Source organism: Schistocerca nitens, chromosome 2 (genome assembly GCF_023898315.1).
Source record: "Schistocerca nitens isolate TAMUIC-IGC-003100 chromosome 2, iqSchNite1.1, whole genome shotgun sequence".
In the NCBI taxonomy this organism is placed as follows: domain Eukaryota; kingdom Metazoa; phylum Arthropoda; class Insecta; order Orthoptera; family Acrididae; genus Schistocerca; species Schistocerca nitens.
Window position 1 is genome coordinate 673,028,682 of NC_064615.1, and position 25,280 is coordinate 673,053,961.

Consider the following 25,280-nt stretch of genomic DNA (forward strand, 5'->3'; position numbering starts at 1 on the left):
ACAGCATGACGTCGCCTGCAGCGCCTCTCTTGGGCTCATGACCAAGTCGGTTGGACCCTAGAGCATTGAGAAACCGGTTACTTCATGTGCACCGATTGCGAATTGGAAGTACAAAGGGACGCAGTCACGTATCACCTATAAGAAAACAGCTTCAAACACCGTATACACTGATCACACGGGATAGCGATATGCACTTATACAGTTGGCAGTAGTATCGCGTACACAAGGTATGAAAGGGCAGTGCATTGGCAGAGCTGTCATTTGTACCAAGGTGATCTATGTCAAAAGGTTTCCGAAGTGATGATGGTCGACCGACGGGAATTACCAGACTTTGAAGGCCGAAATGGTAGTTGGAGCTAGACGCACGGGACATTTCATTTCGGTACTCGTTAAGAAATTCAGTATTCCGAGATCCATAGTGCCGAGAGTGTGCCGAGAATACTGAACTTTAGGCATTACCTGTCGCCATGGACAACGCAGTAGCCGACGGTCTTCACTTAACGAAACACAGCAGAGGCACTTGTCTAGAGTTGTCGTCAGTGCCAACAGATTATCAACAATGCGTGAAATATCCACAGTAATCAAGGTGGGACGTACGATGGACGTATCCTTAGGACAGTGCGGCGAAATTTAGCGTTAATGGGCTATGGTAGGAGACGACCGGCGCTAGTGCCTTTTCTAACAGAACGACATAGCCTGCATCGCCTCTCCGGACCGTATCGGTTGGACTCTAGACGACTGGAAAACCGTAGCCTGCTCAGACGAATCCCGATTTCAGTTGGTTACAGTGTGACACAAATCTCACAAAGCCAATGATCCAAGCGGTACAAGCTGTCGTGGTTCCATAATGATGTGGGTTATGTTAACATGGAGTGGAATGGTTCTTCTGGTCCAACTGAACTGAACCGATCATTGATTTTAAATGGTTGTGTTTGGCAACTTTGAGACCATCTGCAACCATTCATGGACTTCATGTTGCCAAACAACTATGGTCACTGGGGCACAATTGTTCGCGACTGATCTGAAGAACATTTTGGACAATTCGAGCGAGTGATTTGGCCACCCAGATCGGGACATAACCGGCAACACTTGCGAAACTGTGGTCAGCTATAGAGGCAACATGACTCAATTTTTTTTGCAGCGGACTTCCAAAGACTTGTTGACTCCATGCCACGTCGAGTGGCTGCACTACGCCCTGCAGAAGGTGGTCCGACATATTTGGAGGTATCCCATGACTCTCGTCACCTCACTGCATATGTTGATGTAAATGCAGAAGCTTGACATATGTTATGCAGAACTCCATATGTTCAAATGGATCAAATGGCTCTGAGCACTATGGGACTTAACTGCTGTGGTCATCAGTCCCCTAGAACTTAGAACTACTTAAACCTAACTACCCTAAGGACATCACACACATCCATGCCCGAGGCAGGATTCGAACCTGCGACCGCAGCGGTCGCGTGGTTCCAGACTGTAGCGCCTAGAACCGCTCGACCACTCCGGCCGGCAACTCCATATGTAGTACAAATTCTGGAGCTTCATTAATTCCGCAGGTGCGTGGATTCGCTGAACCTAGCGAACAACTCGCTGGCGAATATCGACGCGAACATGCTCGCCAGCCTCGACGTACTGAAAACTGTGTGGCTGAGCGAGAACCCCCTGCACTGCGACGGATGCGCGTTCCAGCAGTTTCGCGAGTGGCTGCGGACGACGCAGGTGGAGGTGAGAGCGGTGGGCGTCCCCACAGGGGCGGCGACGTCGCTGCGCTGCGCCACACCCCCAGCCTTCCTGGGCATGTCCGTGGAGGCGGTGGCGCTGGTCGGCGACCTGGACGAGTGCGCTGCCGACTACTCCGCCGATTCGACGCGGCGCGAGCCGGTGCTAGCGGTCGGCCTCACGCTGGGGGCGGCGCTTCTGCTGTTGCTCTCGGCCGCCGTCGGCGTCTGCTACCGTTACCGCTTCGAGCTCGCCTACAGCGCTCACCTCCTGCGGCTGCGAGCCCGGGCCCGCAGCAGCCGTCGCAAGGGGCGCGGCGTTGCTGACGACGTCTTCCTGTTCGACGCTTTCATCTTGTACAGGTGGGGCGCGCATAAAATAGGTTGGCTCTCTATACTGTGTTCATCATAAGCGTAAACCTTATGTAAACATTACACAAGATATTCAAAAATGGCTCGGAGCACTATGCGAGTTAACTTCTGAGGTCATCAGTCGCCTAGAACTTAGAACTACTTAAACCTAACTAACCTAAGGACATCACACACATCCATGCCCTAGGCAGGATTCGAACCTGCGAGCGTAGCGGTCGCGCGGTTCCAGACTGAAGCGCCTAGAACCACTCGGCCACACCGGCCGGCTTTGATTTTTCATTTTTGTCCTGGAAATTTAATTTGTTGTTTTCTTCCTTTAAACAACCTTTATTAACAATCTTTCATAAAATATCGATAGTTAAGAATTTATATTTGCAATGAAAACTGGACTTTGTGTGCAATATGTAATTAGAAACAAGAAGATCTGCATTTTTCATAGCAGAATGATAATTAGGTACGTGTTAAGTAGTGTAAATTTGATGAACTTTACATTTAAAGAATGTAGGTATTACAAACTGAACGAAAAAAAGATTCGAGCCATCGATCCACGGATTTATCATAACGATACCGAAAATGGAGCTGCGTCTTAACTACAGTAAATACGAATCCTTGGAAAACTTCAAAGCTGGTTTTTTCTGTAAACTTGTGAAAAACAGTCACTTTTTAAGAGTGTTCTATGGGAATTTTTCGCTACGAAGCAGGAACCAGCGTCAGCCATTTTCACACGCTCAATTGGCAGCGCGACAACCAGAATACAACAGTACCGCGAATGTTACTGTAAACGATTTTTTATATAAAAGCTACATTGTTAAAGCATGATGAAGAGAAACTTTGATGGTAGTTAATATAAAGGTTCATTTACTGTTACTTAGTAGCAAGATATCTAATACGTAAGTGCGATCTACACTGGTGTCTAAAATTAAAGCAACAAAGTGCTATTACCCCGTCCAGTGTCTCATTAACGATATAACCAAACAGACTCTCAACAGATGTCTGTACGATCATGGTCTGCACGGAAGACGGCATTCGGGAAACAGACAAAAACGCCAACGATGAAGTCAGGGTACCTATCAAACACGGTAGTGCTTGCCGGTTAGTCCTATGGCCATAATCTCTGTGTACATAGTCACAGAGGGTGCAGCATGGTACAGAGAAGACACCTACCAGACTCGCTGTGTTGGAGGGCTCACAGGTTGGAAGCAGGACCCTACTAGCTAATGTGCCGCACTGGCTTCATGTGAATCGTTCTGTTGTTTGCCGCGCGGGATTAGCCGAGCGGTCTAAGGCGCTACAAAAATGATTCAAATGGCTCTGAGCACTATGGGACTTAACTTCTGGCCGGCCGGAGTGGCCGTGCGGTTCTGGGCGCTACAGTCTGGAACCGAGCGACCGCTACGGTCGCAGGTTCGAATCCTGCCTCGGGCATGGATGTGTGTGTGATGTCCTTAGGTTAGTTAGGTTTAATTAGTTCTAAGTTCTAGGCGACTGATGACCTCAGACGTTAAGTCGCATAGTGCTCAGAGCCATTTGAACTTAACTTCTGAGGTCATCAGTCGCCTAGAACTTAGAACTACTTAAACCTAACTAACCTACGGACATCACACACATCCATGCCCGAGGCAGGATTCGAACCTGCGACCGTAGCGGTGGCGCGGTTCCAGACTGTAGTGCCCAGAACCGCTCGGCCACCATGGCCGGCTAAGGCGCTACAGTCATGGACTGTGCGGCTGATCCCGGTGGAGGTTCGAGTCCTCCCTTGGGCATGGGTGTGTGTGTTTGTCCTTAGGATAATTTAGGTTAAGCAGTGTGTAAGCTTAGGGACTGATGACCTTAGCAGTTAAGTCCCATAAGATTTCACACACATTTGTTCTGTTGTTTCTCGAGTATGGCGACAGTTTAAAGAGATAGAGATTGTATCCCGAAGGCCAGGTTAGGGTCGATCACGTGCGGCACAGAAAGAGAGGACCTTTATTTGGCTGTAAAGGCTGGGCGGTACCTCCTTAGGACTGCACAGCAACTGGCAACTGATCTCGGAGTATTCACTGCAAACGTTGTATAGAGACAAAGGGTGCATAGCAGGCTTCAGCAGAGTAGCCTTTATTGTCTAAGACCTGCTGTATGTGTATCTCTGACGCGTAATCACAGAAGGAAACGTCTAGATTGCAGTCGTCAACATGTTACCTGAATGGTCGAACGGCGGACAAAAGTTCTTTTCGCAGATGAGTCTCGAATTCGTCCGCGCAGTGATTATCGACGGATTCGCATCTGGAGGGAACTTGGAACACGATTTCCGAATCCAAAAATTATGGATAGAAACCAGTATCAAGGAGGATCCCAGCAGGGATTATATGGACCACTCGAACACCTCTTCTTGAAATTTTACAGGTGAATCGGCAAGGTTTACCGGATGACAGGTATCGTGATGAGATCTTGGGACCTCATGTGCGATCGTTTCTAGGTACTGTGAGCCCAGACTTCGTATTGATGGACGATGATACTTGGCCGCATAGAGCACAGGTGGTTGATGTTCTCTTGGAGCCGGAAGATACTGCACGGATGGCGTTAACTACACGCTCTTCCGATTTGAATCCCACAGAACACGTCTGGGATCTACGAGGGACACGAGTTGCAATCACTAACCACTCTCCAAGACTTGAGAGCAGCTCTGCAGGAAGAATGGGCGTTACTGCCTCATCATGAAATTGATGACATCATTCACAGCATTTCTCGTCATTGTCAGATCTGCACTGCTGCCGTAGGTGGCCACACCCCATACTGAGCACATTAACCAGTTGTCGGAATGTGTGTGCAAATCCGTTAAGTTAGAAGAAACGAAGATCGTTTTTTGTCTACCGTTATTCATGTTGCAGCTGTTAACGTTATGTGTTCTTTACATTGTTTCTACTTTACTATCACCTATTTATACTGTTTTGTGGCAAAATAAGTGCAGCTTTGAAAACTTTCCGTTTGTTGCTTTAATTTTGGACACCAGTGTACTTCGAAGAGCGTGATAACAGCAGTGTACATGTGTTACGGCTGCTGACCAATCATCGCGATTGTGTGTGTCTACATCAGGTGAACGAAGTAAAGCCGTGCAGCAGGTGCGTAGCGGATGGGTCAATGGTAGAGTCTATTTAATAAGATAAAGAGATAGTGCTACGCTGTCCATTCACTTCTCTGTACCCATCACTGAACACACAACAGACTATACAGACACATTATTTCGTAACGCAATGCTACACATATTATCATCTGACATGATGACCACAGTAATGGTGTTGGGTTTCCAATTTATGTACCATAACTGGCCATTCACTTGCCTGAAACAATGATAATGAGTGAAGCGTTGAGCTCAGAAAGATTATAACGAGTTGGAGCTTTGGTTATTTGATTTTCTAGAAAAAAAAATTAAAAAGCATTATAGTGCGATAGTGTTGTATGAATTGACAGATGTATTATTATTATTAGTTACTTTAGTTATGTTTGTTACCAAACCCCTATTATGTGTTGAATATACGGGGAGCCTACTCCTGAAGAGTCGTCAGGCACAGTGTCTCTGGTGTTTCAGTAGGTATTTGGAACTTCGTTTTCGCATTGCGTAGCTAGAGTCAGCCCAAACAAATAACGCTCATCATGTCTTCCACGCGACTCCCAGCAGTCGACGGAAATCGGCGGTTTGTTTGCCGTTACAAACAAAATTATTTTTAAAACGATATGTTACGTGCCCATTCGATGGAGCGGTCCCAGAGTAGAGTAGAGTATTCGTTTTATCGATATGGATTAATAAGAGCAGTAAAACTCGAAACTAGGAATCAAGCAGCGACACTACCGCCCTGACGTATGACTACTAACGCCAAGCATACAGCGCTATTGAATCGCTGCTAGATTCTGTTCATTTTTCGTGCTTTACTGTCCCTGTTAACACAAAACGATAAAACGAATATGGCACAGGACTAATCTGGGAGCGCTCTATCGAATGGGCACGAAACATTCCACTTTAAAAATAATTTTATTTGTAACGAGAAACAAACCGAGAGTTTCCGACGACCCTGTGCGTCGCATGAAAGACGTGACGCGAACTATTTGTTTGAGCTGACTTCAGCCGCACAATGCGGAAACGAAGTTGCAAATATCTACTGAAACAGCAGGTGAATTGCGCCTGACGGCTCTTAGGAGAGGCAACCCACATATAATGTATTCTATAGAACGCATTCATCAACAAATACTTTTTTACTTGTGTTTTTAAATAAGTTTCCTTTAGTAATCTCTTTAACGTCCTTGGGTAATTTAGTGTACAATTTTTGCCATTGGAGGGAAAAGCTATTTTGAATTTATATTTATTTATTCTTGGTAAATTTAAAGTCAGTCTAGATGTTTTCAACGGTCATGGACAGAGATGTATGTGCAGTAATTGTCAAGGTTAGTTTGGGTATGCATAACAGGGTGGTAAATGTACTCACACGGTGTAATTATAAATTCCCTAGATCCTTTCACTGACCCCGATTACTGTTTTTACTCATTTTCCTTATGCCCCTTTTCTGTAGTTTGAAAACTGTGATCTTACACTGAAGGGCCAAAGAAAATGCTACAGCTGCCTAATATCGTGTAGGGCTCCCGCGAGGACGCAGGAGTGCCGCAACACTTCGTGCCATGGACTCTCCTAATGTCTGGAGTACTGCTGGGGGGAACTGACATTCATAAATCCGTAAGAGTACGTGGGGGTGCAGATCTCTTCTGAACAGCACGCAGCAAGGCATCCCAGATATGCTCAATAATGTTCAGTCTGGGGAGCTTGGTGGCCAGCAGAAATGTTTCAACTCAGAAGAGTGTTTCTAGAGCCACTCTGTAGCAATTCTGGACATGTGGGGTGTCGCATTGTCCTGCTGGAATTGCACAGGTCCGTAGGAATCCACAATGGAGATGAATGGACGCAGGTGATCAGACAGGATGCTTACGTACGTATCACCTGTCAGCGCCGTATCTAGACCTATCACGGGTCCCACATCACACCATCTGCACCCGCCCCACTCCATTACAGAGCCTCCACCTGCTTGAACAGTCCCCTGCTGACATTCAGGATCCATGGATTCATGAGGGTCTCCATACCCGTATACGTCCATCCACTCGATACAATTTGAAACGAGACTCATCCGACCAGGAAACGTGTTTCCTGTCATCAACAGCCCAATGTCGGTACTGGCGTGCCCAGGAGAGGCGTTAAGCTTGTTGTGCAGTCATCGAGGGTACACGAGTGGATCTTCGACTGCGTAAACCCATATCGATGATGTTTCGTTGAATGGTTCGCACGCTGACTCTTGTTGACAGCCCAGCAATGAAATATGCAGCAATTGGCGGAAGCGTTGCCCTTATGTCACGTTAAGCGATTTTCTTCAGTCGTCTTTGGTTTTTTGCAGGATCTTTCTCCGGCAGCAGCGATGTCGGAGATTTGATGTTTTACCGGATTCCTGATATTCACGGTAAATTCGTGAACTGGTAGTACGGGAAAATCTCTACTTCATCGCCACCACGGAGACGCTGTGTCTCATAGCTCGTGCACCGACTATAACACCACATTCAAACTCACTTAAATCTTGATAACTTGCCACTGTAGCAGCAGTATCCGATCTAAAATCCGTATGTAAAATCAGTAAGTGGGTCAAAATCATCTATTTATTCTCTCAACGACCACACGGGCACCGAAACGGAAGATATCAGAGAGAAGACCGAAATACTGAATTCGGTCTTCCGAAGTTGTTTCACCGCGGAAGATCGTAACACTGTCCCTCCTTACAATCGTCGTGCGAACGTCGAAATGGGAAATATTGAGATAATCGATCGCGGAACTGAAAAGCAACTACAATCGCTTAGTAGTGGAAAGGCTTCAGGACCAAATGAGATACCTGTAAGATTCTATAAAGATTACGCGAAAGAACGTGCTCCCTTTCTAGTAGTAATTTATCGTAGATCGCTTGAGCAACGAAAGCTACCCAACGACTGGAAGAAAGCGCAGGTCATTCCCGTTTTTAAGAAAGGCCGTAAGGCAGATCCACTCAATTATAGACCTAAATCGTTGACGTCAGTTTGTTGTAGAATTATGGAATATGTTTTATGCTCAATAATTATGACGTTTTTGGAAAATGAACAGCTCCTCTATAAAAATCAACATAGATTCCACAAACGGAGATCCTGCTAAACTCAGCTCGCTCTGTTCCTCCATGAGACACACAGCGCAGTGGACTACGGCGCCCAGGCTGATGCCGTGTTCCCTGATTTCAGTAAGGCATTTGACACCGTTCCGCACTGCCGTTTAATGAAAAAAAATATGAGCTTACGGAGTATCGGAGCAGATGGAACTCAACACGTCGCTCTTAAAGAAAATAAATCGTCCGAGATAAAGGTAATATCCGGAGTGCCACAGTGAAGTGTGATAGGACAGCTGCTGTTCACAATATATATAAATGATCTAGTAGAAAGCGTCGGATGGTCTTTAAGGCTATTCGCAGATGATGCAGTTGTTTATACCAAAGTAGCAACGCCAGAAGATAGTAAAAATTTGCGGAACAACCTGTAGAGAACAGATGAATGGTGCAGACTCTGGCAGTTGACTCTGAACGTAAATAAATGTAACATATTGCGCATACATAGGAAAAGAAATCCATACTGTACAGCTTCCCTAAAGATGACAAACAGCTGGAGACAGCGTCTGCCGTAAAATATCTAGGCGTAACTATCCAGAGCGACCTAAAGTGGAATGACCATATAAAACAGATAATGGGAAAAGCAGACAAGACTCAGATTCATCGGAAGAATCTTAAGGAAATATAACTCATCCACGAAAGAAGTGGCTTATAAGGCGCTTGTTCGCCCTATTCTCGAGTATTGTTCATCTATCTGTGATCCGTATCAGGTAGGACTTATAGAGGAGATAGAGAAGATCCAACGAAGAGCGGCGCGTTTCGTCACGGGATCGTTTAGCTGGCGAGAGAGCGTTACGGAGATGCTAAACAAACTCCACTGGCAGACGTTACAAGAGAGACGTTGTGCATCACGGAGAGATTTACTACTGAAATTTCGGGGCAGCCCTTTTCAGGAGGAGTCAGACAACATATTACTTCCGCTACATACATCTCGCGTATTGACCACGAGGAGGAAATTCGAGAAATTAGAGCCAATGGAGAGGCTTACCGACAATCATTCTTCCCACGCACTATTCGCGAGTGGAACAGGGTTGGAGGGATCAGATGGTTGGTACTGAAAGTACCCTCCGCTACACACCATTAGGTGGCTTGCGGTGTATGATGTAGATGTAGATGACCAACTGCGCCAGACACTTGTTGTCTTACATAGCCGTTGCCGACGGCAGCGCCGTATTCTGCATGTTTATATATCTCTGCCTTTGAATAAGGATGCCTCTATCAGTTTCTTCGGCGCTTCAGTGTATTTTATGTATTTATCCGCAGAAGGGAAACCCATAGGTAAACCTGAATATAGATACTGGAGCACACCATCGCCTCGCAGCGTGCTGTGGGCTCCTCAGGTGACTATTGTGTGCACCAGAACCGGTATCCGGGGGACGAAGGTGCTCTTCGGCCTGGAGGCGACGGCTGGTCTTTCCATAACCCTTATAATCCTTATAAATGGATTGTGGCCGGGGAGTAGATGGCTAACTTCAAGGTTCGTGATTTTTCCAAAATGGGCAGTGTTTTGCGACAGGTGTTGAAGAGAATCTTCTAAAAGACCTGCCAGGGATCAGCATCTTGGAGAAGTAGTATTAGTGGGGGCCCTGCTCCTGATTCTGATTGGTTGTAATGTCTAAATGTTAAATAATCTCTTGGAGCGGTTTGCGATGTTGCGAAATCGGGAGACGGTCGACAGCGCTCGTGGAGTGTCGTGAGCCGTCTTGGGCGGAGGTGGTGTTTTGCTAGTAAAATTCTCAATTCGGGTGTTAGTGAGACATCATCATCAACGGGGCTACTTTTCCAGTGCGGTACACCTAAAAGTCATTTGAAAATGCGATCGAATGTGTGGACGTGTCAAGCCTTCTTAGATAGGTTTACTTTGCTGTTATACACCGCGATCGTTGCGATTTGGTGACCGCGCAAGTGCACTATAGAAAGAGAAACAATGTGTCAGAGCGTGGAGCCTTCACGTAGCTGGAAGTAGCGTTCACTGAACGAAACAGACTTGGTTAGGTTTAATTGAAGCAAACAGATTCCATTTGTTTCCGTGGAAATTTGAATGTTTTTTTTTGTGAGACATTTTCCATCCTTGAATTTTGACCTTGTTTTTTTTTTTTTTTTTTTTTTACTGGTCGCAGATTATAGTCGAAATTGTTAAAGACCCGTAGGAGGCGGTTTATGAACTGTTATCAGTTACATATTCCAATGTTCGGATCTCTGACTCTTTTTGAAAGTACGCTGATGTCCAAAATTAAAACAACAAACCGCAATTTTCCCGTCCTGTGTCTAATTCACGATATAATCATACAAACTGTCAACAGATGTCCGTACGCTCGTGTTCTGCACCGAAGATGGCATTTCGGTCAACGGAAAACCACACCAACGATGACGTCAGGGCACCTATCAAACGGACTAGTGTTCGCCGGGTAGTCCCACATCCACAACCGCTGTGTGCACAGTCACATACGGTGTAGTATGGCACAGTGGAGACGCCTATCAGACTCACTGCGGTGGAGGGCCATGGGAAGAACGGAAGCAGGACAGTCGCAAACGCATGTCGTCTGTTGGCTTAATGTGAATCGTTCTGTTGTTTCTCAGATGTGGCTACAGTTTCTAGAGACCGAAACTATATCCCGAAGATCACGGCAGGGCCGACCATTTGTTACATCAGAAAGAGGGAACCGTTATCTGGCTGTAAGGGCACGACGCTACCGCCTGAGTATAGCAACAGGCATCTGACCTTGCAGCATCCGCATCGAGGCAAACGGTGTAGAGAAGGTTTCGGTAGAGTAGCCTTTATTGTCGGAGACCTGCTGTATATGTACCTCTGACGCGACTTCGCAGAAGGGAACGTTTAGAGTGGAGTCGTCAACATGCCACCTGGTCAGTCGAACAATAGGCCAATGTTCTTCTCACAGATGAGTCCTGATTTGGTCTCGAGAGTGATTCTCTGCAGATCTGCATCGGAAGGGAATGTGAAACACGATTTCGAGACCCGAACATTTTGCAAAGAGGATTGCTAATGGTGTGGGCAGGGTTATGTTGACCACTCGAACACCTCTTCATGAAATTGCACGGGTGAATTGGAGAGGTTTTACTGCTGTCAAGTATCGTGATTAGATCTTGGGACCTATGTACGGATGTTGCGAGGTGCTGTACCCCCAGACTTCGTATTGATAGACGATAATACTCGACCTCATAGAGCCGAGTGGGTGATGTGTTCTTGGAAACGGAAGATACTACAGGCATGAAATAACCTGCTCACTATCCTTGTTTGAATCCCATAGAGCATGTCTGGGATGCACTGTTAAGACTGGTTTGCATCACGTCAACATCGACCAGCCACTCTCCATGGGGAGCAGCTCCGCAGGAAGAATGGGCGTTATTGCCCCAACTTGACATTGATAACTTTATTCACAGCATGCTCCGTCGTTGTCAGGCCTGTATTACTACCAGAGGTGGTCACACCCCACAGTGAGGACATTAGCCGGTTGCCGGAAAGTGTGCGCAGATCTGCTAAGTTGGAAAAAACGAAGAAAATTTGCGTCTACTGTTATACATGTTGCATTTGTTTACATTTTGTTTCTTTACATTGTCTCTACTTTGCTATTACCTGTTTATATTTTTTGTGGCAAAATAAATGCAACCTTTGCAAAATTTCCGTTTGTTGCTTTAATTTTGGACACCAGTGTAGATAGACTGTTACAGGTCTCTGATTATTAACACTGGGGCAGTGAGAAATTTAGCCCCGTCTCCCGTGTCAAAGCGAAGCAAGCGCGCATTACTTAGACTGATTTAATAGTGTAGCAGAGCAGAGAATTAATGCAGGTCCGCCAACAAAGCTCTCCGATTTAATCCGTGGATCAGTGCGACGTGCGAATTGTCTCGCGCGCCGCACATTGCCTAGAGTGCGTGGATTAGGCCGCATCACGATTGTGGTTTCGCATGAGCCTACGGTAGCTTCGAAGTGCGGACGAAAGGAACGTTACAATATGAGCAGTGTATAACTGAAAGAAAATGGCTGTTACACACTGATGAAGCACTCTAAGAGCATAACATGCTGATGACGTTCTGTTTGCAAGTACCTGACGCCCGCACGCTACCTGGTTGCAGCGGGAGCGATCAGTCGTGGGTGGGGGGCACTCTGGTGCCCCTGCTCGAAGGCCAGCCGGACTACCGTGTCTGTCTGCATGAGCGAGGACTCGACAGTGGCGCCGCCAACCACAACTTATCTCACCTGATGGACTGCAGCCGCCACGTCATCATCGTGCTGTCCAAGAGCTTCCTCAGCAGCAGGGTGAGTTGACATCCACACTTGTTTTTCTTTCAAGTGCGACGTGCACATCAAGAATGATTGAAACTTTACAGCCATAACCATGGGGGACTTTAAATAACATTTTTTGTCCAGAATGGGATTTTTCACGCTGCAGCGGAGTGTGCGCTGATATGAAACTTCCTGGCTGTGGCTAAGCCATGTCTCCGCAATATCCTTTCTTCCAGGAGTGCTGGTTCTGCAAGTTTCGCAGAAGAGCTTCTGTGTAATTTGGAAGGTAGGAGACGAGGACTGAGAGAACTGAGGCTGTGAGGACGGATCGTGACTCGTGCTTGGGTAGCTCAGTCGACTTCGGCACGCTAGCGGCACGGACGTCTTGTTTAAGACCTCGCCGTGCAGTTCGCTCACGGAGTTGTTTACGTATTTCTGCCGTCTTAGCGCGCTATATTTCCTTCGAAAGAGAATGGCTTATGCCCACAGAAAATCGACAATGAAGATTAGATTTTCACCAGAATATGCCCGACCAAAAGCACTTGAAATCGAACAGCTTATCAGAGATGAAGTCGAGACTGTTTGCAACGATCTTGTTGGCATCCACCTGTCTGTAGTGAGCAGTGTGGCATACGTGAAATTGATTAACGAAGACATATGTGACAAAATTCTAAGTGCAACTCGAAGTGGTCTTACTTTCCGTCACTCTGATGGACACATCGGTGACGTAACTGTGGAATATGCGAGACTTGGACTGCGGACAATACGTGTATTTGAACTCCCTTTCGACGTGCCTTCAGAGGTAGCATTCCCCCCATATGGAAAGGTGATTAGTCATACAACTGAAAAGTGGGTTCAGTTCACTACATACTCAGTTCTCAATGGCGTACGACAGAGCCGCATACAGATAACCAAACATGTCCAGTCCTACTTATATATTAGTGGCTGCCGTGCAATCATAATTTATGATGGCCAGTCGAAGACATGCTCGGGATGTGGCAAAGAAGGACACCTCTGCTTCAGCTGGCTGCAACGCAGAATCCCTCAGTTGCCGCCTGAGGACCTACAGGCCACGACCGCACCGACGACGCTACGGCTGACGTTTGTCCCATAACGACCCCCGACTGCGATCACCACTGGCTCCTACTACTGATATAGCTTCATCTCCGGTAATGCTTCAGGCTGTTGCGGACGGACCGACGCCCTTGCCTCCTCCCGTCATGGGCGGTGGTGAGCAGTCTCTAGTGCAGGGGAAGGCCCTGGACTCCATGGTTGTGCCTACCGATGATTTTGTGCCTGACCATCCGGATCCCCAGGCGTCTGCAGACAGTGAAGATCACGTGCGCAAGCAACGGTCGCTGAAGAGACGTCGGAAATGGCGTATCGCCCCGTCTGACACATGCAGGACGCATTCTCAAGGCGATGAGGATCACAACTATCAATATGTTCCCCCAATGGACGATTCCGTGGTAGAAGCACCATTTTGCCCCCTGTTGGAGGTACAACCATCTTCGCATGCAGCAGGCGCTGTACCTATGGACGTTGAACAGCAGCTGAGCCAGCTCCACTCTTCCACAGCCGACGTGACGCCGCCTTCTGACTCCACTGGACGCACACCTTTCACGCACCTTTGCGTGGTCTGACGATGTGGACGACGAAACATCCACCTTTGTGACAGCAGCGAATGCTGCTGCTCCAACCCACGACTGCTAATCGACAGGGTTACTGAATGGGAATGTGGAGCCTACTGGGGCAACGTTCGTGTTCGCTGCTGATCTTCGTGCCGTCATGAGCTTCCCAGTAGTCCCAATTCCGCGACAAGCTTACAGGACTGGCTCCATCAATGTCAACAATGTCAACATCATTGGCACCCATGACAAATCACAATTTTTCCGTGAAATGTTGAGAGCGTCGGACCTCGATGTTGCCCTTCTACAACAAGTTCGCCTAGCGACGTTTCCTAATATCTATGGCTATGTTTCTTACCTCACGCCATGTGCTGACGGTGGCAGTGAGACAGCTATTCTTTTAAAGGAAGGCATTGAAGTAGACGACGTGATTTACCTACGATCGGCTAAGGGTCTTGCTGTGACCTTCCACTGTGTCAGAATCATCAATGTTTACGCTCCTTCGGGCACGGCCAAACGACGGGAACGGCCGCGATTCTATTCAGAAAAGGTCTTTCCTTTTTGTGTGTAGGCCGATACGACCATATTATTCTTGGCGGCGACTTCAGTTGTGTGTTATCACAGAAGGAGCAATATCCCCATTTCACCACATGCCAGGAACTCAAGTTGCTCGTGCTTGAACTGAACCTCACCGATACTTTGGACTTGTGCATGATGATCGACCAGCCATTCAGCAAGTCGTCTTGAGCGTGTCTAAGTTTCCCAGGGAATCGTAACTGCCAAGTTTGACGGTGAGTTATGGCCTACCGCCTTCTCCGACCATATCGCCTGTATCTGCACTGTTACGCTCTAGAGGCAGAAGGTGTGGCGCGGTCGAGGCCTGAGTAAGCTGAATGTCGGCCATCTCAAGGATCCGGAATGCAGGCAGGTCGTAGAGACAACGTGGAACAACTGTATGAGACGCCTCCCAGCGTATCCTTCAACATCCTGCCGGTACCTCGACTGCACCAAGCCTGCTTTACGTCGTTCGATGATGAATTACGGTCGCCACAAAATGCTGTGGCAACGACATAGCATGGAATACTATTTCACAGTTCTCCGCGAACTCTCAAGTCATGCCCCCTCTGTTCAACGAAAGGGTGAAATTCAACGGATTAAGGCGAAGATAATTTCTATTATGCCTCACCGCCTTGAAGGCAAAATAGTATGCGCAAGATGTCACAACTATGCATCATATTATCCAGCAGCAGTGGTGTCGGAGAAATCTGGTCAACGCCCTCGACATTCCAGATGGTCGCCGGTTGACGTCCCAGAATAATAGCACAAATACCTGTGTGGATCACTACAAAGAGTTCCATGCAGCAGAGGACCAGAACATGGCGGTAACGACTGATGTCCTCCGTTCGTTGACAGGACTGCTGCGGAGATTCTCACAGCGACAATTACGGTTGATGACGTAGCTGATGCTCTTCATAAGGGTGCGGCGAACAAAGCCCCAGGTCCCGACGGGTTTCCGCAGGAGTTTTACCGCACATTCCAAGACGCCAAGGGCTCACGCTAGACTGCGATGTATGAAGAACTGATGAACTCTGACCTTCCCCTCCCACCCGAATTCGGAGAAGGCTTGCTTATCCCCGTCTCCAAGCCATCGGGAGGTCGGGGATTTGGACATCATCGGCCGTTGACTATGTTAAATTGTGACTCCAAGATTTTTATCCGGATTCTTGGCTCTCGCCTTCGGCGCGTCATTCCTCAAGTCATTTCTCTGGATCAAAAGTGCTTTGGCGGTGACAGTAACATTCAGACGGCACTCAGCGATTACCGTGACATCATCATACCCCTGGCCACGACCTGCCGCAGTCGTGGTGCCATAGTGACAGTGAACTTCGAGCACGCCTTTGATGGAGTGAGTCATGACTTTCCAGAAAGCGTACTCCGACGGATGGCCTTCCCCCACAGGCTCCTCCGATGTGCCACGTCGCGAGTGCTGGTCAGTGGCTGTGTGGCGGACTCTGTTAACGGCATGCGGTCGATCCGTCAAGGATGTCCGCCGTCGATGCTCCTTTTCGCCATCACCCTTGAGCCGCTGTTACACGTTTGAGGAGCCGGCTGACAGGGATAACAATGAGGGGACATGCTTTCATCTGCCGCGCCTATGCCGATACGTGGTGTTCTTGGTTCTAGCTGATGATGAAGTGCGAGAGGCACTGGCATGGATCAACCAGTACGGGACTGCTGCGGGCAGCCGTGTGGACCTGACGAAATCTAGTGCTGTGTTCGTCGGTAGAGGTCTTTCAGCAGAGAGTGTGTTAAGATCGTGATTAAACATTACCAGACATGGTGTTGAAATTTTGTGCCGGAACAAACTCGGCACCAACATCGCAAACAGTTTGTTTATAGACAATTGTCCACGCAGGATATCATGCACTCACTTAGCTGACATGCCTACAGTCTCAGCAAAGTCGCGAATTTTTATTCGGCTGTCTTTCATTATCATATTATGAATTTTTTCGGTGGTTTCCTTTATGTTGACGTGAATTGGACGGCTGCAGCGATGACGTTTAAATTCATCAATCAAAAAGAAAATAGTATTCAACGATGGTGTCCAGTCAGTGTGAACTACCTCCAATTCTGTTTTAATTTTTCCGGCAGTCCAACCCTTCAAATGTAAATGTTTAATAACAGCACTAAACTCAGTTTTCTCAATTTTGAATCGCATCGAGATGCTGACCAATTCAGAGGGCTGTTGAAATTCCTTATATGATCCTTGGAATAGTCGGGCTTACCAACTATGAAGGTGCAACAAAAATGTTCCATTATTTCACGAAAATTTACCAGTCTTGTCAAACCATGCTTGTAACTTAGTCGAGAAATCCTACGCACCCACATCAAGTACCTCTATGGGGAGAAGATGGTGAAACCTGTAGGGAAGTTTTACGGAAGTTTGATGTAATTTTAGGATCCGGCTGCAAACTCGACAAACATACCACACATTTCTGCACTGCAAAAATCTACACTGTCACATATGAGATAATTGCTTCTATACTTTTGCTCTCGCCGCTTACAGGACAAGGCATACTAATACAGACGAATGTGGAATCTCGACACCAATGATGAAACTTATTTCCTCGCACAAACTGGTCAAAATATTGTACCGGCCTCACTTGCATAGTTTGCGTCTGTTTATCAGAATTGCCTTTCTCAATAATCTTTTGACAGCAGAGAGTCGCTATGTGTGTAGTTCAGGTAAAAGTAAACCTGCATTCTCATTGCAGTTCAGTGGAGTCCGCTGTGTCTCCAAACTGCGAAAAGAACTCATTTCAGACTTAGACGGTGCGGGCATAATCATCTCACGCAGTCTTAGACCATGCGGGCAGTCACTTCACGGCAAGAAGAGTTCTCAGCACGGGAAGTTTGTTACCGAATTGGTACATACCTCATCGTCGTCACCCGAACATTCAGCTGTTATCATGAGGCCTATGGTTCTCAGTGAACGCACACGCTCTACAACTCCAGCGGATAACAGCTACCTACATAAAATAATAATTCGTGTGGCTCAGTTGCCTCGTGTAAGTCTTTCAATTGGACGCCACTTCGGCGAATTTCGTGTCCCTAACCTACCCTAATTATCCACTTGGGGAAAAGAAACTATAGTTTAACGTGGAATCCGTCCTATGAGCCATTCCTGGCAACTCCTCACATCGTTGAGAGGCGAAGGCTAGGTTAAAACCCAGACTGAAAAATCAGTAGTTCAACAGGGACTCGATGGCGTGACCTTTCGGTTTCCGCGCAAGCGCTCTCCCGCTAGACCAGCGGGACCGACTCGCTACTTATAAATTAGGGCTCGCAGGTAACCGAGGAGGATGCAACACAACTGTGCGCTGCCTTTCTGCAGGCTACTTATATTACTGTATTGACCTAGATAGTACTCACCTGTCTCCACATGATCAGTCTGGCCTCTTCGCGTCCATTATGAACATCTGTATAGATTCCTCAGTACCACGGCGTGCGGAGGTTAGAGCCAAGGGAACACATGGAATGGCATCTGTACTGATGGCGTAAGGTCTCGTTACCGATGAGTACAGGATACGTCTGACTCCTGATGTTCATCTTGGAAGAGTATGGAGGCGGTCAGGTACCAATACGCACCTCAAGCATGCAGGTCTGCACGGACGTGAGTCAGCTTTGTTTTGCGGAAGGATCCTTTGTAGGTCTAAACAGTAATTTCACGGTTGTGAAGTACGAGTGGCGTTTGATAAGTCTGGTGCATTTCCATGAAGGAATGAAACACTTTTGTTTAGCATTCATGGTTGGTAAGCTTGATTATTCCAAGGAAAACGTAAAGAATTTCAACAATGTACAACGTACAGTTCATAGTTGACAGCCGTCTGACTTAGTCGGTGTGTCGACTGCGATTGAAAATGTAGAAAAAAGGAATTTCGTGCTGTTATTAATCATTTTCATTCGATGGGTTCGACTGCCGCACAAACCAAACCGAATTGGATGCGGATTGTGCAGCATCGTTGAAGACCGTTTGCGTTTGGATCAATGAATGTAAACAGCGAAGTACAAGCGCCCGTTCAGTTGAGGTCACCACAAAGGAAACTATTCACAAAATCCATGACGTGGTAATACAAGACCGCCGAATAAAAATTCATTATATTGCTGAGTCTGTAGGCATCTCAAATGAGCAAGTGCATAATACCCTGCATGGAGAATTACCTGTGAAGAAGCTGTGTCCAACATGGGTGTGCCGTGATTGCACACAGTCAACCAAAAGCGCGCCCGGAACAATATTTCAACACAACGCAAGAATTTTTTCACCGATTTGTGACTGTTTATGAAACCTCGATTCATCATTAAGCACTAAAAGTCAAAACGGGAGTCAAAATAATGAAAAAAGGCTGGTGAAAGTGCACTGGAGAAGACAAACACCATTTTGTCAGCTGGTAAGATGATTGCCACCTTTTTTTGGAATGGGATTCCTAAGGAATAATCCTCTTACATTACTAAAAGAGGCAGAACCATAAATGGATCCTGTTACTCTTCATTGTTGGATCGTTTGAAACTTTCATCGGCTAAAAAAAGACCAAGGTTGGTACGCAAAAAAAATCGCACTTTCATCAGGATAGTATACCATCCCACACATCATAAATATGACTTAAGTGCATGAAATGGGCTTTGAATTGATTCCTCGTCCGCCCTGTTCACCAGACGCAGCCCCTAGTGACTTCTTAATGTTCCCTAACTTGAAATTTCTGCTTGCTGGGTAGAAATGACATCAAATGAGGAAGTAACAGTTGTATTCAACGAGTATTTTGCAGAGCTTGATGTAACTTATTTTTCCAGTGGGATGAAAAAGCTGGTTCGAATCCTGCCTCGGGCATGGGTGTGTGTGATGTCCTTAAGTTAGTTAGGTTTAAGTAGTTCTAAGTTCTAGGGGACTGATGACCTCAGAAGTTAAGTCCCATAGTGCTCAGAGCCATTTTTTTGAAAAAGCTGGAGACTAGCTGGACCATGTGTATAATATATCCCATAAAGGAAACTACGTCAAGAAGTAAGGTCAGTTGTTTACGAAACAAATATCTTTCCTTACTTTTTTACAAGACTCATCAAGCAACCATTTTATTAGGGCAGGATCCTGCAACATCTTGTCCACAATACTGTCAAGAACACCGTGCCCACCTAGGGAATGTTGGAAAGTTGCCAAAATACATTTGCTGAAAGTTTTCAAAGACTGGTAACTAGAGCAGAAAACAGAGATTTGTCTGTGATGATGCAGTCTTTGTCAGTATCTGTGGTTTTTACGTAGGAAGATTATAATAAAAATCATGTTTTATGTTTTTTATAATATTCAAATAACATAACAGAGGAAAAACGCGACATTGAAGGCCATCCTCCAGCAGGTAGAAATAAATTGAATGAAATAGCCTGCACTATCTGCTGACATGAACTCGATTGAGAATGTCTGGAACCTGTCGAAATTTGCAGTGAGTAGTCCCAGAAACCCTTCCCATACATTGGAGAGCTTCGGTCCAAGAGTGGGACCGGCCTGAAGAGCAACGTTTCGACTACCTGGTGGATAGCACTTTAAGGAGAATCCGAGCGTATTACTTTTCGTGGGGTGCATCAACGCGGCTTTGAATGTCACCTAGCAGCATATTTTAATTTCATAGGTGTGCAAAGATATGAACATTCAAACAGACGGCTTTATTGTCATAGTTTCGCTTTAAACTACCATAGAGTTTCTTTTATTAGTTTGGTGCATGTATTCGTAGCGTTTTTGTTTTGTATGTTGGTGTTCCGGTTGATATGGGTTTATTTATCGATTGTCATTTTTCATTTATGATTCACTGTTGCTATTTGAGTTTACATATTGACATTTTGTCATTTAGAGATAGTGAGAGGCGCTGTAGATCCTAGAAAATGGGATGCCAAGTGGGAAAATCAGAACATTTCCGACATATTCTTCTGCTTGAGTTCAGTAGAGGGGTAACAACAGTGCAGGCAGCCAATGAAATTTGCGCCGTGTATGGGAATAATAACATTGAACAGAGCATGGCACGAAAATGGATTGCTCCTTTTAAGGAGGATCGTTTTGACATTAGTAGCTTTCCACATTCAGGAAGTCCTTCAGGATTTGATGAAGATCTTTTAAAAGCTCTAATCCATAATAATCCAAGTCAGTATAATCTAGAAATGGTAAATGTGATGAACTGATTATTCTACAATCGTGCAACATTTTCATACAATTGAGAAGTTTCCAGACTGGGGTGTAAAGGTACCCCATGCTCTAAGCCAAAATCACGAAAATCAGCATTTGTATCTCTGCTTGCTCCTCATCAATTGGGTGGTGAACAACACGGACCATACCTATCTTGTGTCGTTGCTGGACACGATAAATGGTGTCTTGATGCTAACATAAGGAAAAGAAAGGAATGACTGAGCAAAAGCAAAGTAGCAACTCCTCGTACAAAGAGCTGCGCGCATCCACAAAAGATAACGTTATGCATCTGGTGCAACAGCGACGGTGTTGTGTACTACGAATTGCTTCCCGGAGGTATAATCATCACTCCTGACATTTATTGTCAACAACCGAGACGTCTTCCAGACGTAGTCCAAGAACAACAATCAGTAAGACTGCGTGAAGTGATGGTACCCCACGACGACGTCCAACCGCATTCTGCCAGACTGACAAAAAACATTACACAGGAGTTGGGTTGAGAAGTCATACCGCACCCACCTTATTCACCTGATATTGCGTCCTCACGTTTTCACCTTTTCCGCTATCGAACACCCTTCAAGGAACTTCCTTTTTTTTGAAGAAAATGCGCTCCGAACATTGCTCGACGAGTTCTTCGCCTCAAAACCAAAAAATTTCTACAGTCGCTGTTGCGAAAGAGTGAAGGAGACTATACTATTGATGACTAAAGCCTCAGCTACTTGTATCTGTTGTGTTTACTAAACTTACGGAAAAATGCTACGAACTTCTGCAACAACCTAATATAATAGCATTTCTTTTATTAACCAGATCCATAATATTGTCGGCGGACCTGCACTGAGCCCGGGAAGAGATAGAGAATGTTGAGTGTCGTGATGAAATTACACACACACATATAATTCTCACTGTAACTTTCATTTGTGCCAGTTATGAGAGTTTTTATAGAGTCTGTTTTTTGATATATAGAATTATACTTTTCTGTATGCTGCAGTGGTGCCTATGGGAGATGGCCTTGGCGAACCACCGCACGCTGGATCCATCGCAGCGTGAGTACGTCATCCTGCTGGAGCTGGAGCCGCTGGAACGCTCGGCGCTGCCGCGGCAGCTGCGCTTCATAATGGACACCCGCACCTACCTGGAGTGGCACCAGCCGGGCGACCCGCAGTACGTGGAGCAGGCGTTCCACAGGCTGCAGCAGGCGCTCGGCCCACCTGTCTCTCCCAATCGCAACTCTCGCTGATGTCTACGTTCGACGAGAGACTGAAGTCTGAGTAATGGCTCTCGCCAATGGCCCTACGTTTTGCCGCCAGATTTAGCTACAATAAAATTCCCCAGTCTGTACTGCTGCATCGCTGTGTCAAACACGCCCACATTTCAGCCACTACAGCAGTTTGCACAAGTAATAATGACGCTTCGCAGCACTGATTAACTGTCGGTAAATCTCACAACACACGCCATGTAATTTTATGTCATTTATACACCGCATATGTATGTAGTGGCGTTACATCAGTGGTAAAAACCTCACTATGAGGCATATCACCTCCAGCTGGGGTGAAAAAAGATCCATCTCGATCATATACAGCTAGATAAATTTTCATTCAACAGAATACCTCTCCTTCCAAATTCTAATCCATTGGCCCACTAATCACGGTTTCTCGTGTCCAGACGTATGGCAGACAGCCGCCAGTGCTGAGTTCTCACCAATGGCGCGATACGCAGAGACTGAAAAGTGTACATTCGCCCTGGAGGTTGTGCTATGGTTCAATCGGCCTAAGTTGACCCGAGACAGTGGCAGTGGGCTGCACGTGGCGTTTTCACGGGCCCGCCTCAACCAATAACGTAACGCGATTATGTGTACATCTCTATGGCAACGCCCCAGCGTTCTCATAGCCCTTCAGATGGCTACTGCAGTCGTTAGCGCTTTGAAGCTGAAAACTGGCAACAGTGCTGTGTACTACCAGGTATCTTCTTACGCCGTCTCGACATTGGGCATGCTCCACAGCTGTTACGTCGTAGGCGTTCGGTTACACGTTTTGCAACTAGTGTTTGCACGAGTGCAGCAAAAGTAAGACGTTCCTTAGTGTGCTCCTTTTCTTTCTCTTGATTCCCTTGCATTGTCGCCTTGTTAAACCGCCCTAATATTCACTGAGCTCGATCTGAACTTTATATTCTTAAATCTATCTGCCACTGCATTTGTTCCTTCTTTATGACACTTGCCAGCGATACTTAATCTCTAATTGAACAAAACCATGCTTGTAATGGAAGTGTCAATGGCACTCGTTCTCGCACGTGATCAGTTCACGAAATAAATAAATGTCTGTCTCCGTACAAGCGCATCACTACGGCCTTCTCGTGTCCTCGGAGCTGCTGCAAAATCTTCACTACAAATCCAGCTTCGAAACTCCGTGGTGTTTTTGAAAATAGGCAAATGGTCTCTCTTTCGGTAATTTCTATCTTTTAATAGATCGTAACCATTTATGGGTAATGACTTACAAGTGTCAATCCTTAAGTACTTTTAATGTTATCTGTTCTGATAAGACGCAGTGGTGTTGAAATACGATTCATAACGTCGCAAGTAGATTCACAATCTCTCTATATAACGGAATCGTAGGTCTTGTACCCATTAGGCCCTTTCTACAAAAAGGCTCCGGATTCCCAGGAATACGAGTAAAACGCACTATTGGTGCTGCTGTGTTTTTGAAGGTGGACTAGAGGTATCTCTTTCGTGAAATTTTACATCTGACGCACGTAACCATTTGTGGCAAATGAGCCAAGGAGTGAAACGTAACACTGGCGCTTGTGCTACTTCTTAAGCACCAGATCTAACTTTTAAGTCATTATTTTATAACATTTAAAATATGTGTCACGATTTTATATAGCATCCACTGATGAGTCAGTCTCTCGACTGTTCAAATGTGTTCCCTGATTACGTTTTCAATTCGCCTTCCCACTGAATGAAATGCATCTAGCACAGAATCAGAGGTGACCCTGAAAACAATGGAGCAGATGGGGCACCATTAAAGGACGAAGATTCTCATCTGCTCCTGTTGTCTTAGCGCCTTACAACCCAGCAAAGAAACTGACGCAAAAAACTGCAAAACGAAATGCTTCAACAGCAGGGGGGACATGTATCATTTTAACATGGGACGTGGAATTCTAAGAAAATGAGGAAGCAGATCAAGCATCAAGGAGACCTGCAGGGAAAACAATATGCCATTCCCCTGCAGTCTGCCATCTCGTTCTTACGTCAGAGAGTCCTACAATAATGGAAAGAGGAGTGGATGGCAAAGGAGGGGGTGTGGACTGCATTTGGTGAACCCAAATGTCCGGCCATGATGTACCTCATATTGGTCTCTGAGACAGCAGGAAGTAACCTTCACCTGTCTTGAAATTCGATACTGTCCGCTAACACACGGCCTCGTACACTGACGAGAGGACCCTCCAGTATGTGACGCTTGTGACTGCGAATGTCAATGTACGTCACAGTTTAATTGCGTGCATTTTAAACCTTGACAAGATGGCAGAAGCAAATGTAAATACAGATCTGTCGTCTATTTTCGTTAACGACGACGTGAGTTTGATAAAGCTATTAAAATGTTGTATATTTGAAGACTCTAACCTAAGATTTCATGTTGAGGATTTTAATGTGATACAGAGTAGCGGCTCACCCATTTTTAGTACAGCGATCGGTCAGCTACACTTACCTGTGCAACCGGCATGTTTTTGATTCATTCCATGAAAAATTTTTATGGTCGGTTTTAGAATTGACTGTGAACGTGATTTTAATATTTCGGTGTGTGTGTGTGTGTGTGTGTGTGTGTGTGTGTGTGTGTGTGTGTGTGTGCGTGCGTGCACATGCGCGCGCGTGCGCAGTATTCAGAGTACATTTATATTTGAACTCCCTGTGGAAATCCTACTGAATTCCCACCTTAAGTTACACAAGTCTCATGAAAGATTTTAGTTCAAGCGCTTAAGGTCTTGGAGTCGTCCGCCCCTACTAATAATTGTTATCCTGCTACGCGATGTTCTCTAAATTTGAGATTTAGAGAGCCCAAAAAGATCTCTCAGTTTCTTTACACAAACATTGTATGGATATGTCGTTGTTGTAATGATTAAACTTTTTGTATGATCAGTAAATTTTTTAAAAACAACTTATTATTGTATTAAAATTATGAATCCTGTGAGAAACCTTTTTTGCCCTTTTCATCTAATAAATTAGGACAGTAGATTAGTGTGTGTTTTTCTAAAAAGAAACGTTTCAGTATTTTACTGATAATATAATAAATTCTTCAACCCGAATAAACGCACTTGGAAGTGTAACAGTCAAGGTAAGGAGAAGTGGAAAGACAGAGGAGAAATGAAAAACAGAGTAGAATGTAAGAGGTAGCCAAATGAAAAGGA

At 45.9% G+C, this 25,280-nt stretch overlaps 1 protein-coding gene across 2 annotated transcripts in view; it reads left to right on the forward strand.

Moving 5' to 3' along the window:
• LOC126236790 (toll-like receptor 4) overlaps positions 1–25,016 on the forward strand; it is a 164,721-nt gene extending 139,705 nt beyond the window's left edge. For both annotated transcript variants that reach the window (XM_049946377.1, XM_049946376.1), the window contains exons 4-6: positions 1,554–2,078; positions 12,380–12,563; positions 21,871–25,016. In XM_049946377.1, the coding sequence (XP_049802334.1) occupies positions 1,554–2,078; positions 12,380–12,563; positions 21,871–22,119 (958 nt within the window). In that variant the 3' untranslated portion in view covers positions 22,120–25,016. The remainder of the gene's footprint in view (positions 1–1,553; positions 2,079–12,379; positions 12,564–21,870) is intronic.
• The last annotated feature ends 264 nt before the right edge of the window (positions 25,017–25,280 follow it).